General features: G+C 44.2%; 1 protein-coding gene across 1 annotated transcript; it reads left to right on the top strand.

Moving 5' to 3' along the window:
• The first annotated feature begins 1,291 nt into the window (after nt 1-1,291).
• On the top strand, nt 1,292-6,020 carry CTSL (cathepsin L). The gene is made up of 8 exons (XM_081237722.1): nt 1,292-1,339; nt 1,824-1,960; nt 2,277-2,399; nt 2,492-2,638; nt 3,295-3,519; nt 3,969-4,131; nt 4,800-4,917; nt 5,730-6,020. The coding sequence occupies exons 2-8, from the start codon at nt 1,835-1,837 to the stop codon at nt 5,827-5,829; spliced, it is 1,002 nt and encodes a 333-aa protein (XP_081093848.1). The 5' UTR covers nt 1,292-1,339; nt 1,824-1,834; the 3' UTR covers nt 5,830-6,020.
• The last annotated feature ends 10,362 nt before the right edge of the window (nt 6,021-16,382 follow it).

Genomic DNA, 16,382 nt, shown 5'->3' with positions numbered 1-16,382 from the left:
GTTGCACAACAATGTGAATGTACTTAATGCCACTGATCTGCACATTTAAAAATAGTTAAAATAGACTTTTTTATGTTATGTACATATTAACACAGTAAAGTTGTGTCTGATTGTGCTTCCAGAATGCTTATCCATTTAATCTTAAGTAGAAATTAGTTTACAAGGCCAGTGAACCATGACTACATTTTTATTAAAAAAATTCAAAATATGCAGAGAAAAAAGGTAATGTGGGAAGGGACATGAGGTAATAATTTTTTATAAAAGGTATTTTCTACAATGAATACATTTTTATGTAGTAAAGGACAAACATGTACAACTTTTTGGCTTGTGTTCCTTAAATTATTAATTATATAAATTAATATTTAATATATAAATCTATTTTCCTCCATTTAAAACGTTTCACTAACTGTCGTTTAAATCCTGACATTAAATGTAAAGTAGAACTCACTGAAGTAAAAGTCAAATTTCTTAAATCTCAAGAAAAGCACCTTAGATACTAAGGAAGACATAACAATCCCTAATGTAGAGTGTGGGAAGGTAAAAGCAGTTTCTCCTTCCACCTTTCCTTTTTTAAAACTAAATTTTTCTGTAAATAACTCGTTTCTGTTGGTTTTGAGGAAAGCTTGAGAGGTGAGAGGAACCCCTGACCGGGAAGACAGGAAAGGGGCATTACAAAATGCCATGCCTTCTCTGGAGACCCACCCAGCCCGTCCCCTTTCCTTCCTGGGATTTGGGGAGTGACCAGCGCGTCCCGAGCTTTGAGGAACTGCCTTTCCGCTCCGATTCTTCTCAAACCCAGCTGGTACCACCCTCAGCCCGGGAGGTAAGGCGTCTGCCTGAGGGCTCCCCATTCCTCCAGCCCGCCCCACCTTTGCTGTGGAATAAGCGGGAACCCCTAAACTAGACAGCCCTCCCGCAGACTTTCACCCACCAAAAACTCTAGGACTAAAGGAGGTACAGGGTTGCGCTGATAATCCACTTGGTGCTCGCTATAAGCTTCTATTCGTGAACCACCGGTCGAGCGCAATCGAGGTAACTAGTTGATCCGGGTCCCCAAGGAGGCGCCGGCCGCCCTTCTCAGCGCTGCCCAGCTCGCCGCCGTCGGGTCCACTGAGGCTGGCACCTGGCCAAGTTGGGACCAGTCCCGTGAGGCGCCGGGAGTCCCAGCACAGGGGCCCCGCCCATATGCATCTCAGCCAATCGCGGCGCGGGCTAGCGGGGGGCGGGGCCGGCCGAGCGGAATCCCGGAGCCTTAAATGGGAGGACATGCGCCCACAGCCCAACCTCCGACGCCCCCGGATCCACAGTTGCTGGCTGCGCGCAGCTGCGCCCGCCGCAGGTGAGCACCCCGAGCTGGGGCCTGGCGCGGCGGGGTCACCCCGGGAACCAGCGGGACTGCCAGGCTTGGGGTTTGGAGGGGTCCCAGGAGGCGCCGGTCACACAGGGCACCCCCGCACGCCGGCTGCAGTGCCCGCTGTTCCCTGCGCCGCGTCAACATCCTTTGAGAGCGGCGAGCGTTCGCCGGCGGCGGGGGGCGGGGCGGCACGCCCCTGGCCTGGCCCCGCCTGCAACGCGGGAGGGTGCTTCACCCTAGCCGCGACTCTAAGTCCCAGAAGAGCCTGACCTTCTCCGGCGCGGAAACTGGGGTCTCGAGCTGTTTTTTTCTATCCACGTACTTAGCCTTCCCCTACAGTCCTTGTGTAAATACTTGGGAAGATAAATGTTTTTACTCCACCATAGTGGGTATAACGTCTCAGAAAAAAGTAAGATGGCCTTTTAGTAAGATTGGTTTAATGAGATACTCATTTTTTTTCCCTTCCTAGGCTTTTGAAACATGAATCCTTCACTCATCCTGACTGCCCTTTGCTTGGGAATAGCCTTAGCGGCTCCAAAACTTGATCTCAGTTTAAATGCACAATGGAAATTGTGGAAGGCAACACACAGGAAACTATATGGCTTGGTTGGTAACATCTGAAACTGTCCATCTGAAACCCCGCAGAGAATGGTCCAGGCTGTTGGGAGTTTATAGCAGATAGTAGCCTCTTGAGCTACTACTGCTACTACTGCCTCTTACCAGGGCAGTAACTTCGTGGCACCCATTACTGAGTACAGTACGGGCATACGACCCTGTTGTGTGGGCGCTGGGAAACAGTTCCCAAGAGTATAAAGCCATCTCTGGCCATGGTTTCTCTTCCTCTCTTTCTGCAAATCCACTTGGTGAAGGTGGGTTGGTTTTAAATAGAAATAAAGAGTATAGGTTACCTGTTTGCCTGTAGAATGAAGAAGGATGGAGGAGAACAGTGTGGGAGAAGAATATGAAAATGATTGACCTGCACAATCAAGAATACAGCCAAGGGAAACATGGCTTCACCATGGCAATGAATGCCTTTGGTGACATGGTGAGTGTGGCATGAACTTTTTGTGCCTCCCCTCCTTAGTACTTTAGGAAAATAACCTCTTGCTTTTCAACATTGTTTCCTTTTCCTTGAAGACCAGTGAAGAATTCAGGCAGGTGATGAATGGTCTTCGAAACCAGAAGCACAAGAAGGGGAAAGTGTTCCCAGTACCTGTCGTTGCTTTGATTCCCTCATCCATGGACTGGAGAGAGAAAGGCTATGTAACTCCTGTGAAGAATCAGGTATGACAGTATTCAGCAGATCTCTCTCCAAGAGTAAAGCCAAATAGGAGTTGCCATCCTTTTTTTTTTGCGGTACGTGGGCCTCTCACTGTTGTGGCCTCTCCCGTTGCGGAGCACAGGCTCCGCGCAGGCTCAGCGGCCATGGCTCACGGGCCCAGCCACTCCACGGCATGTGGGATCTTCCCAGACTGGGGCACGAACCTGTGTCCCCTGCATCGGCAGGCGGACTCTCAACCACTGCGCCACCAGGGAAGCCCAGAGTTGCCATCCTTGCAATGGTAGGCTATGGAACAACATGCGATTCACTCGTTTTTTGTTTTTTCAAGAATTTAAAACATTTTATTTGGTTTCAAATTTCCTTGAGAGAAAAAGAATTGTGTTGATAAGTTTCTTGGAATGAGAGATGCATTTGCTGTGATGAAGAGTTGTTTGCCAGCTCTTGAAGGCTTTTCCTTCTGAAGCACTGAAAGTGGACACAAGAGCCCTCAAATGCCTGGAGAAGAGGTTTCCTTTTGGAAACGCCCCATGGGCTGCTGTGAATGACTAGAGTTTGGATGCAATTCACTAGTTTTTAAAAGCATTTTCAGATATATGGGCTGTTGTCAAAGTCTTGCTATTTGTGTTGTAGACTAAGAGCTTTTAAATTTTGTTTTCAGGGTATGTGTGGTTCTTGTTGGGCTTTTAGTGCAACTGGCGCCCTTGAAGGACAGATGTTCCGGAAAACTGGCAAACTTATTTCACTGAGTGAGCAGAACCTGGTGGACTGCTCTCGGCCTCAAGGCAATGAGGGTTGCAATGGTGGCCTAATGGATAATGCCTTCCAGTATGTTAAGGACAACGGAGGCCTGGACTCAGAGGAATCCTATCCGTATTTTGGAAGGGTAAAAGGAGCTCCTTATCTTGTTATCAAAGTTGAACACTTTGGGGGAAAACAGATACCAATTTAGAATTCATATTTTAGATTGTAGACTCTATATCTGCAGACTGTCAGAACTAGTATTAAAATATGTTAGCCTTGCACAGTTCTTTGTTTAGATAGTTACCATAAAGCTGTTAATATTTCTGTGTCATGTGGAAATATACATACCATTCTATGTAAGTATAAATTTCTCCAGAGTAAAAGTTTCTTACGGACAGGTAGACTGAGCATGTCTCATTGAATAGACACCAGCCACTTTTTCCATTTCAAAACAACCAATATCATTTCATCTCCTAGGATGCTTTATAACAAACTTGACTTGGAAATCATTAAGCTGCAGACTGTCTTGAACTCATCTACCCCAGGAGGGGGATGGTATTAATCAAGTCTCTTCCCCATTACCTTTGAAAGGATGAATCCTGCCACTACAGACCCCAGAGTTCTGCTGCCAACGACACTGGTTTCGTGGACATTCCTAAGCAAGAGAAGGCCCTTATGAAGGCAGTGGCAACTGTGGGCCCCATCTCTGTTGCTATAGATGCAAGCCATCCAACCTTCCAGTTCTATAAAGCAGGTAAGCATTTGTCTGTCTGGAAGTTTAGGCAGAAAAATTGGAAAACCACCATGACATACAGCAGGATTGACTCTTTGGTGTGTAGAATTCAGTGTATAATTTGGGGGGATATAGATTTAACATAGTTGTTCATGTAGTACTTGTGCCTGATGTGTCCATTTGACATTACTTGAACCATATCCCCATGATTTTAAGCACTTCACAAATATATTTAAATGGCTACTTAATTTGATTCGTATAGCTTAATTTACTTTTTTCCAGTTGTTAGACCTTTGAAATTTCCCAAAGAATTTTACTACTGTAATTAAAACTGGAAAGAACATCTTGCCTGAAGTAATTTTGTGTTGTGTGCTGTTTCCCTAGACTGACATTCTGAAAGTCAAATGATAAGGTTTTAGGGAGTGGTCTTTTATGCCTCTTGACACATTGTTTACGAAAGAGATTGTACCAGTATTTCCGCTAGTGTACAAAAGAGATTGTTCCAGTATTTCTGCTAGGCTAGGTCCCTAGCCTAGATTAAAAAAAATAGATCTTGTTTTTAAATCTTATCTAGATTTATGTCCTTTAGCTGAATTTTGAGGTGTCTCTCTTATCCTAGTTGATAGGCTGGGTTACTGTCATGTGTCACTTGAAGGTCCTCACCCCAACATTGAATTTTATTTTCCCAGGCATTTATTATGATCCATACTGCAGCAGTGAAGACCTGGATCATGGTGTTCTGGCGGTTGGCTATGGGTTTGAAGGAGCAGACTCAGATAACAATAAATACTGGCTTGTCAAAAACAGGTATAAAGTGCCCAAAATACTTACATTTGAGATTAAAATGGGAGTCCCTTTTGGAATCAGTATTTGGATACAGGTTCTCAAACCCTTAAGTACACTTCCAAAGTCTTTATGCCACTTAGGGTGAGCACAGACATATTAATGTTTGATTATAACATTAAGGTACTCTCTCAAGCTTGCCTAGGGTATTGATGTAGTTTTGACACCATTGCATTTCTTTTTTTTTTATTTAATTAATTTATTATTATTATTATTATTTTTGGCTGCTTGGGTCTTCGTTGCTGCGCGGGCTTTCTCTAGCTGCGTCGAGTGGGGACTACTCTTCATTGCGTGCGCGGGCTTCTCCTTGCAGTGGCTTCTCTTGTTGCAGAGCACAGGCTCTAGGCACGTGGGCTCCAGTAGTTGCAGCATGCAGGCTCAGTAGTTGTGGCGCATGGGCTTAGTTGCTCCACAGCATGTGGGTTCTTCCCAGACCAGGGATCAAACCCGTGTCCCCTTCATTGGCAGGCAGATTCTTAACCACTGCGCCACCAGGGAAGTCCCAGCACCATTGCATTTCTAAATCTGAAAATTTTCTTAAATCTGAAACACATCTGGCCCCAAGAGTTTCCTTTTTCTGTCTCTAATTTTGCAGTTCCATGAGAGGTTTGGAGATTGAAGTTATTTACACATTTAGAACTCAACCAGGAACAAGAACAACTGTCTTTCTTGCTTCTTTCTGAATCTGTCCTGGCCTCTGGGGTACTGTTTAAGTATTAATAATGATAAATGTGTTTGATTCTTTGTATAAAATGGAAAACCCTCTCTTCTTTTAGCTGGGGTGAAGATTGGGGCATGGATGGCTACATAAAGATGGCCAAAGACCGGGACAACAACTGTGGAATCGCCACCATGGCCAGTTATCCTACTGTCTAAATCTCAAAGGCAGGATTGAGAACAGAATATCCAGAGGAAGAATTTTCTTTAAAACTAACCAGACCTTATTGTGTGGGATGAAACACTTGAATCATTGAAGATCCAAGTTGTGATTTGAATTCTGTGACATTTTATGCTGGTGAAATGTTGCCACTCCTTTAATACTATTGTAAATAATTTTGTATGATCGACTTGCCTCAAGAATTTTGAATTTTCATGTTTTAAAAGGATGTATAAAGTTTTACCTTTAAAATAAAACAATTTCACAGTAGAGGTGGTACATCTTTCTGTTTATAATACATTACGTTTTTGTAGAGTAAAAAAGGTAATTGGGCCCTGAAGACATAACTGAGTGTGCCAGTGGTCTGTTAGAATGGCTGTGTGGCCTTCTGGTTCTTATAGTTCTGAATATGTCAGCTGCCTATTGACTGTGTCTGACCCAACCCTTGAATAGAACAAAATTTGGCAAACAATCTAAAGGACAAAGGTAAATTATTTTAATAAGGAAAAAATTCACATTTTAGAAAAGTGAACACATATACATACAATTTCCAATCAAGAAAAGGGCCTTAGGGGCTTCCCTGGTGGCGCAGTGGTTGAGAGTCCACCTGCCGAGGCAGGGGACATGGGTTCATGCCCTGGTCCGGGAAGATCCCACATGCCGCAGAGCGGCTGGGCCCATGAGCCATGGCCGCTGGGCCTGCACGTCCGGAGCCTGTGCTCCGCAATGAGAGAGGCCACAACAGTGAGAGGCCCGCGTACCACAAAAAAAAAAAAAAAGAAAGAAAAGGGCCTTAGAGATCATGATCATTTGACCCACTGTGGTGACAACCCAGCAGAGTTACAGGATGAACGTCACAGGGCCAATTTCTGGTGCATCTTCCCCAACTTCTAGCGAAGACTATGTGGCTGCTTTGCAGCTGGGGAAGGACCAGACACAATGGATTGCCAAGAATGTTTGTCTTTGTGTCCATATGCGATGAAGGATAAGCTCCCACATTTGAGGCTGGGCTTCAGAAATAGTCTTGTGGCCTCAGAGGTGGGCAATAGGTGAAAGCATCGAAAGAGATAGTCTGAAGCCTAATTTACACGTAGCTGCCTAATTCCTGAATTTGTTTTAAAAGAGAAAAACTCCCTACATTTCGCAGGCTAAGGAAGCACATAGTTTCATTTGCTGTCTTTGGGTTTAAAATTCTCATGTTCCTTCCTACTCAAGGAAATAAAGAGTAGGTGGAAGCATTTGGTTATTAGACCCTGTAATTCCTTCCGAAGACATGAGGTGGAGGAGAACTGGGGTCTCAGCCCACAAGACCTCCAGCAGCCTCTGGTCAAGTCCATCTGCACTGGAGGGTGCATGCCGGACCCTCAATGTGGCCTTCCCTCGCGGGCGCTTACATTTCCAACTTTCTGACCTAAAATGACAGATGTTGTGTCATTTGGAGTAAAATTCTGTGGGTTTTGGGATAGCATGATCAAGTGTAGCCACAGGAAGATTTGGGAGGCTCCCAATCTGAGTCCCTTCTACTGGTTGGGACCACACAGAGACAAACTGGAATTGATGTAGCACCCATGGCGTCCCAGTCATCACCCTGTGGAAGAGACATTCCCAACCCTGAGAAGGAGATGGTGCTGTTAGTGGAGGTGGTTGAAACACCAGAAGGAAGAGAAACGGGACATGGACCCAGAGGAGCCGGGCAGTAACACAGGATAAAAGGGTGGGTATCTGAGCAGAGACTTCCCGGGTCAGAACCCCTTAGAAAAGAGAAACAACATTTAGAGAAAGTGGGAAGGTTGAGGTGTGGGAGATGAGGCTGGGCCCACACACAGGTTTCTAGGACACGGGAACCAACGGGGCATGCAGTGAAAAGACTATTCTGGTTATCTATTACTGGAAAACAAACTACCAGGATACATAGCAGCTTGAAAAAACCATCTTTCCAATTTCCTGACTGGGCTTAACTACATGTTTTACTTTGGAAGTCTTTCTCGTGTGCCGGAATCATTAGCAGTTTTGACTGGGCCAACATCCAAGCAGGCTCACTCACATGGCTGTCCTAGATGCTGGTGTGGGCTGGGCATTCAGCCCTGGCTGACCACCAGAGTACCTACCTGGGCCTCTCCATGGCTTGGGTTCCCATGGCACGAAGGGTGACTCTGAGAGGAACATCCCAAGAGAACGTAAGCCAGAATGCCCAGTGAGGAACTGCAAGGCTTCTTATAACCTGGTCTTAGTCCCCAGTGAAACCTCTGCTGCCGCACTGTATTCAGAGCATGTCACCAGGGACGCCCAGATTACAGGGCAGGGGGCTGACGGTCTACCTCCTGGTGGGGAGAGGCAAAGTCACTTAGCAGAAAAGCATGTGGGATGGAAGACGTTGTGGCCATCTTTGGAAAATGCAATCTGCCACCTTCAGTCTCTGAAAGTCCACTAGAAAGGACTCCTTAGTGACTGTCACCTTGCTTCACCATGACAGGCTAGCTCATACTGCTGTCCACATAATCATGGAAGTACAGCCCAAGACTCTAAGAAAATGCCTAGGTGCTGATATGAATGAAAATGTGAAGACCACTCAGATGTCGTACAATTAAACAGATATTAGAGTCTTCTGCAACTTTCAAAGACATTTATATTTATTTAAACTTGGGAAAAGTTCCAAACTAAACAATACCTAAAGGATTAAACAGATGTTAGAAGGTTCTGTAACTTTCAAAGACACTTAATTAATTTAGACTGTGAAAAGTTCCAAACAGCATCTATCATAATAGCTTTTTAAAATAAGCCAGTCGACATGAATCAAATAAAGCTGAAAACAAATTTTGATTTTACAAATGTGGATGAATGTCGCCTGCCATGTCAGTAAGCCAAGGATGTTGCAGCCATCAAGCCCTCTGCCACTGCAACTGTCCCCAACGGTGCACCCTGAGGGGATTCAAGATGGAGAAAAACAGGATACCGGCCCTAGATAGTTAGATGCATATCAAAGGAGTAGTTTCAATAAGTCCAGACTCTGGCATCTTCCTACTCATGGAAAAGCACTAAATTCGTCAACTTGAGATGTCTGGTTTTCTTTAATTAACAGTAATCTTTTGATGTTCTGACTACCTGGTTTTATTTGTTTGTTTGTTTGCAAAGACTCCTATATATATCCTGGCTCCTCCCTTACCTGTTCAGAATAGTCCCTCAGAGCTATCTGAGAGGCTGTCTCCCCAGCTTAAGTCCTCAGGATGTCTGACAAATAAAGCATAATTCTCAACTTTTAGGTTGTGCTTTTTTTTTTTTTCAGTCGACACAAAAAACTTGTCTGAAACATGAACTATCAGAAGCTGAAAGAGGCAAAGAGGCAACAAAGGATTCCTCCCTAGAGCCCTCGGAGGGGATATAGCCCTGCAGACACTTTGGTTTGGAATTCTGGCCTCCAGGCATGAGAGAATAAATTCCTGTGACTTTAAGCCAGTGAGTTTGTGGTATATGTTGTGTCAGCCCCAGGAAACTACTGCACTTGTCCTGCACAGCTAGCCTCGTGCTCTCCTTAGCAGCCCAGAGGACACAGGTGTGGCGAGCAGAGCCGCACTTTGGTGGTCTGGTCAAGACCACCAAAGATGGGACTTCCCTGGTGGTGCAGTGGTTAAGAATCCACCTGCTAATGCAGGGGACACGGGTTCGAGCCCTGGTCCAGAAAGATCCCATATGATGCGGAGCAACTAAGCCCATGCACCACAACTACTGAGCCTGTGCTCTAGAGCCCGCGAGCCACAACTACTGAGCCCATGCGCCTAGAGCCCGTGCTCCACAAGAGAAGCCACCGCAGTGAGAAGCCCACACACCTCAACGAAGAGTAGCCCCCACTCACCGCAACTAGAGAAAGCCCGTGCACAGCAAAGCAGACCCAATGCAGCCAAAAATAAATTAAAAAAAAAAACAAAAACACCACCAAAGACAAGTCAGACTTGCTGAACATAAGGGAGAGATAAGTAAGAAATCTCTCAGCTCACAATGGTTCTTGACCTTTCCTCACATGCTTCAAATGCTACAATCCACAAGGAAATGGTTGGCTAAGACGGGAGAAGTTTGGATTTAAAGATTTGCAAGCAGAAGAAAAGACACAAGAAGTTTGGGTATCTTTTCCCTTCTTCACATATCCTCTCTCATCTAAATCAGGCACTGGTCAGCGCTGCAAACCAGGAACCGTCAATACCTCATAGCAAAACATTCTCATACATTAAAATGCACTGAAAACAAGCTTTGCTTCCTTCTCTTTCTATTTAACTTGGTGAAAATTAATATCTTCTTCTTTTTTTTAACAATCTAATAAGCAGTCAATTTATTCATTTTTAAGTATGCTCAAAAGACATTATCCATCTTGAAAAATACATTATGACACAGAACAAAAAAAAACTTTGAGAAAATACAGACCTAAAGCATCTATTTTCAGACAAATAGGGAAAGGGGGATTTAGGATTATATGCAGTACAAATTTAGATAATCATATGTGATGTAGGGATCAGTTTTTATAAACATGCTCTAGAACCTTGTTCCTCAAAATGTGGTCTGACACCAGCAGTACCAGCAACACCGGGAAGCTTACTAGAAATGGTGAACCTCAGTCCCCACCTCAGACTTACTGAAATCAGAATCTGCATTTTAATAAATTCCTATGAGATTCAAACGCCTATGAAAGAGTAAGAAGCATTGCACCAGAAAATGACCTTAGCAATTGTACTATTCTGGTCTCCTAGAACCCTGTTTGGTTTTTGTCTTCTACATTTGACAGATATATTTTACTTATCCATATAATGAAATCATGGTGTATATAAATGATATAAATGTATTTACCAACATAGAAATATTATTATGTAATTATCGTATCAAAAAAACATTTAAACATTTTATATGGTTCCTTTAAGAAAAAAGTATACATATGCAAGTTTACATAGAAAAACATCTAGAAATCTCTACTCCAAATATTAATAGTGTAGGGGAGAGGGAGATTACAAATTATTTCTTTTTTCTTATTTTTCACTGTTTTCTAACTTTTCTAAAATGAGCATGTATTACTAGTATAGTTTTTTAAAATAATAAAAGTTAAAAAAAAAACATGGGAGGTTAAAAATGGGATAGAGTTGCATCAGGACACGTACGGCTCAGCAAGCATTAAAGGCAATGCGTTCTCTTGTATCTTGGATGGACGGTTGAAGCCCATGGCATAGACTCCCTGGAGAAGCTGTGGTTTCAGCCGAAGCTCCTCGAAGGACTTCACTGAGTAGAGCGGGGAGTTTGGATCCCGCTGCAGAACTTCCACTTGGTTGGTGTTAGCAACAAGGTTGCTTCTGATCAGCTTGTTGAGTAAGGACTGGGCGGCTCTGTCCTCTTTCTCTTCTTCATCTGCCTTCTCTGTATTAGCATTGGTCTTGACCACAGCACCATTGGCATCTGGTTTGATTTTCTCTTCCTTAAAATGCAAGTTGCTCAAGTCGCCCACAGGCAGGGCGAGTGGAAAGCGCCCTACGGCGCGACTTCGGAACGGTCTAGCATCCCCGGCCATCGCCCCTCAGCATTGCGGTTACCACCGTCAACGGCCGCTCACAGCCCCAAGAAAACTTCATATTATATATGCTGCTCAAAAAGTAGTGGTGACACAAAATGGCCTAACTCATGCTGGGAAATACTGTGGTTTGTTTTTGTTTTTTTTTTTTTTTGCGGTACACGGGCCTCTCACTGCTGTGGCCTCCCCCGTTGCGGAGCGCAGGCTCCGGACACGCAGGCTCAGCCGCCATGGCTCACGAGCCCAGCCGCTCTGCGGCACGTGGGATCCTCCCGGACCGGGGCACGAACCCGTGTCCCCTGCATCGGCAGGCGGACTCCCAACCACTGCGCCACCAGGGAAGCCCCTGTGGTCTTTTTTGACACTAAAGTCCTGATCTCTGATAACAAGTGCTCTTCCAGGGTTTCGTGCTCTGCCTCCTGAATGTAGGCTGTCTCCTGTGGCAACTTCTGGTTTCCTTTGGTAGGAGGTAGTCCTGGTCTGCCCTTGCTGGCCCACCATCCTCACTGTCCCTGGATGTCTTGTGAGCCTTTTGTCACATGACTGTCATATTGTCCCGGGTGTCAGTCTAACTTCCAAGAAGAAGATAGCTTCCCGGGGATGAGCTGCATTTCCAAACAAAAAACCCCTTGAGAAGCTCTTTTGTTAAGGAACAGGCCAGAGAACATGGTCTCAGGTGGACTTAACAATTCACCTGGTGGCAACCTGCACTTATCTTCTTCCTACTCACTTTCCCAGCTATCAGATGTGCACCGGCCAATCAAAACTACAATGAGGCACCACCTCACACCAGTCAGAATGGCCATAATGAAAAAGAATACAAATAACAAATGCTTGGAGAGGGTGTGGAGAAAAAGGAACCCTCCTACACTGTTTGTGGGAATGTAAATTTGTGCAGCCACTATGGCGAACAGTATGGAGGTTCCTTCAAAAACTAAAAATAGAGTTACCATATGCTCCAGCAATCCCACTCCTGGGCATATATATGGACAAAACTATAACTCTAAAAGATACATGCACCCCAAGGTTCGTAGCGGCACTATTTACAGTAGCCAAGAAATGGAAACAACCTAAATGTCCATCAACAGATGAATGGATAAAGAAGATGTGGTACACATATACAACGGAATACTACTCAGCCATAAAAAAGAATGAAATAATGCCATTTGCAGCAATATGGATGGACCTAGAAATTATCATACTAAGTGAAGTAAGTTAGATGAAGACAAATATCAAATGATATCACTTATACATGGAATCTAAAATATGACACAAGTGAACTTATCTATGAAACAGAAACAGACTCACAGACATAGAGAACACACTTGTGGTTGCCAAGGGTGTGGGGGGGTGGGGGGAGGGATGGATTGAGATCTTGGGATTAGCAGATGCAAACTATTATATATAGAATGGATAAACAAGGTCCTCCTGTATAGCCCAGGGAACTATATTCAGTGTCCTGAAATAAACCGTAATGGAAAAGAATATGAAAAAGAATATAGATATATGCATAACTGAATTACTTTGGTGTACAGTGGAAATTAATACAACATTGTAAATCAGCTATACCTCAATAAAATAAATTAATAAAACAACAACAACAACAAAAAATGTGCGTCAGGCCATTCCTGAGACATGGTGAGTGAGATTCTGGAAGTAGGATGCTTAAAAACATGCATAGAGTAGTTTTTTTTAATGTTTTGAAAATTTTTTTAGTTTAAATGTACTTTTGTGTATTTTTTGTCCCCTTCGCTATAAGGCTTTCCCCTAGGTGTGTACAAGGCTCCTCCCTTCCCCCTGGATTTGGCTGGAATGTCATCCTCTTTGTGAAGCCTGTCTTTACCAGGAACTAAAATTAAAAGAACCCCTGGTAGTATTGTTCTCCCCTTCCCTGATTTATTTTTCCCATAGCATTTATCACCATCTGACATGCTATTACATTTTATTTGTTGGTTTTGTTTATTGTGTCTCTTCCACACATCAGCACTTGGTCTGTACAGAGACCCATACAGAGACAAGGAGCTCTGTTTTGTTCACCTCTCTATCCTCAGCACTAAAGACAGTACCTGGCACAAAGCAGGCACACAACAAGATCTGCTCTCTGGACGAATGAATAATTGATGTATCCACATTATATGAACACATTCTCAGAGTTTTAAGAGTCAAGCAGTGAAGATAAAGCAAAGGCCCATTTTGGAAATGTATCCCCTTAAATATTCCCCTACCTCAGAGGAACAACCACAATTATTAATTCAGGGATATTAACAGTCCTTTTGCTTTGTCTTTACCCAAACACACATGCAGTTTTGTTTTTCATTGTTTTTGTTCCTTCTTTTTTTTTCTTTAAAGATGTAAGTGTGTCTTGCCCATCATAAAACAAGCAAGCAAAACCCCTCTTAACCCTGGGTTATTCCAGTTACTGCATTATGTTCCTCCTCCTGTTTCCAGCTGAACCCCTTGAACAGCTTGTCTAAACTTGCTATCCTCCACTTCCTCACCTTCTATTCTCATCCTAACTTAGGTCCATCCCTAAAGTAAGGCTTTCCTTCCAGATCCTCCCAAATGACCTCATCTTGTCTAATTACTTCAGGTGCCACCTCCACGCTGATGACTTCCTGTCCCTCTCCTGAGTTCCAAACCCATGTATCCAACTGCCTACGAGACATCCTGACTCAGCTAACCCACAGACATTTCAGACTCCAACGTACAGAGCTGAAATCATCATCTTTCCCCGGAACCAGGTCATCTCCAAGTGCTCCTTGGCTTTGTGGATGGCACGTCCATCCATATCCTACATTCCTCCCCTCTCCCTTTCTCTGACACACATAATCAATCACCGATACATGAACCCTCATGAAGAGCTCTCAAACACCTACACTTCTCTCCATCCTCATGGCTTTTGATCAGGGCCATCATCACCATCAACTTTTGCCAAGATGATGACATTAACCTTCTTGACGGTGACCTAACAAGTATCTAGTTTGACTACTTCAAATCCATTGTCTATATTGTAGGTAATATTTACTAAAATGCATATTGATTTTGTTCCTCCATTGCTTAAAACTCATCAGTGGCTCCCCGTTGCCCTCGGGACAAACTCCATACTCCTTAACCAACTCAAAACACCCGGCATGAGTTGGGCCTTTCTTACCCCTCCAGCCTCATCTCTCACTACCCTCCTCACACTCTACCCCCCACAGCCATAATGAATTACCAGTTGTGCCCCCAATAAATCATACTCTAACCATTTTCAAATCTTTGCCCATCTGTCCCCTCACCTCTAGGGCTCATCCCTGTCACTTGTCTTCTCCGTCCTCCCTAATCTTCTCCTGACAAGCTTCTAGTCCCACTTTCAGGCCTCAGTTTAAACGTCATTTCCACTGGGAAGCCTTGCCTGACTCCTCACTTCTGGAGTGGCAGCTCCTCTAAATGGCTCCAAAGCAAACACACAGTGCTTTATCCCCAGAGTTACACGTGTGTCCCATCCACCAGGCCTGAGCTCTTTGAGGGCAGGGATTTTTTCTGTCTACTTCACAGCTAAATCCCTAGCACCAGGCATGGTACCTGGTTCATGTGTGTGTGTGTGTGTGTGTGTGTGCAGATAATTACAGAAGTAGGTCTTGGCAGACTGCACAGAAGTTATAGCCACTAGTGAAATGTGAAGGACTGGATCATGTAGTTTTGTCATTTTTTTTATATTTTATTTTATGAAAGTGGCATCACGTCATATCTATTTGCAAAATGCCCTTTTCCCCTATGATTATAGCTTGGTTATCTTTCCTCGTTTGTACTTCAGATTGTGATGGTTAATTTTATGTGTCAACTTGGCTAGGCTATGGTGCCCAGTTCTTTGGTCAAACACTAGTCTAGAAGTTGCTGTGAAGATACTGTGTAGAAGTGATTAACATTTACAATCAGTTGACTTTAAAGTTTTTTCTCGATGATGTGAGTGGGCCTGTAGGGAAGGAAAAATTCTCCTCTACCTTCTTAGGGTGTCTGGCCTGCCTAAGAATTAAACTGACATAAGCCAGATTAACAGAAGAAAATCATACACATTTTATTAAATCTTACATACATGGGGACTTTTACAAGAGAATGAAGTTCCAAGGAAGTGACCAGAGCTGAAAGCTTTTATACCCTTTAGGCAAAGAAATGATAAATTTGTGAAAAAATTACAAGACAAAGGGGTTTGGCCTAAGGGCAGTAATTGTGGGGAAGTGACTAGAAGCTGTATATGGGGGCAGAGGGGTGCAAAACTAGTGGAAGATGGGTTATTTTAGCAGGTTTGTTCACACAGATCCATTTCCGTGTTGACTCCCAGTCTCTGGTGACAAGCATGTATTTCTCTTCCTGGTACAGGGAGGGCACATCTCTCATGGGAAATTTCATGACCTGCTTTTAGGTAGAAAGGGCGGATCAGAAAGCTCTTCCTGGATCTGCTGGATCTGCTGATTCTCAAGTGCCTTCAGCTCAAAATAATCAATATGTCAAAGCAGCACATTTTGAGACGGCCTGTCCTGAACCCCTTCAGCCTCTTCTGTCAGCTGAAGGTCTTAAGAGCAAAACTGAGGTTTCCCTAGGAAGCAGGAATTCTGCCTCAAGACTGTAACATAGGGGCTTCCCTGGTGGCGCAGTGGTTGAGAATCTGCCTGCCAATGCAGGGGACACGGGTTCGAGCCCTGGTCTGGGAGGATCCCGCATGCCACGGAGCAACTAGGCCCGTGAGCCAAAACTACTGAGCCTGCATGTCTGGAGCCTGTGCTCCGCAACAAGAGAGGCCGCGACAGTGAGAGGCCCGCGCACCGCAATGAAGAGTGGCCCCCGCTCGCCGCAACTAGAGAAAGCCCTCGCACAGAAACGAAGACCCAACACAGCTATAAATAAATAAATTTATTAAAAAATAAATAAAGACTGTAACATAGGTGTGTGTGTGTCCCCTATTGGCTCTGTTTCTCCGGAGAACCCTGACTGATATATAGACCCACCCACCATTTCCTACCTTCCCTCCAT

Source organism: Mesoplodon bidens, assembly GCF_964165515.1.
Source record: "Mesoplodon bidens genome assembly, chromosome: 6".
Taxonomy (NCBI): domain Eukaryota; kingdom Metazoa; phylum Chordata; class Mammalia; order Artiodactyla; family Ziphiidae; genus Mesoplodon; species Mesoplodon bidens.
Note: the sequence above shows the minus strand (reverse complement) of the source record. Positions and strands in the feature narration are given on the sequence as shown.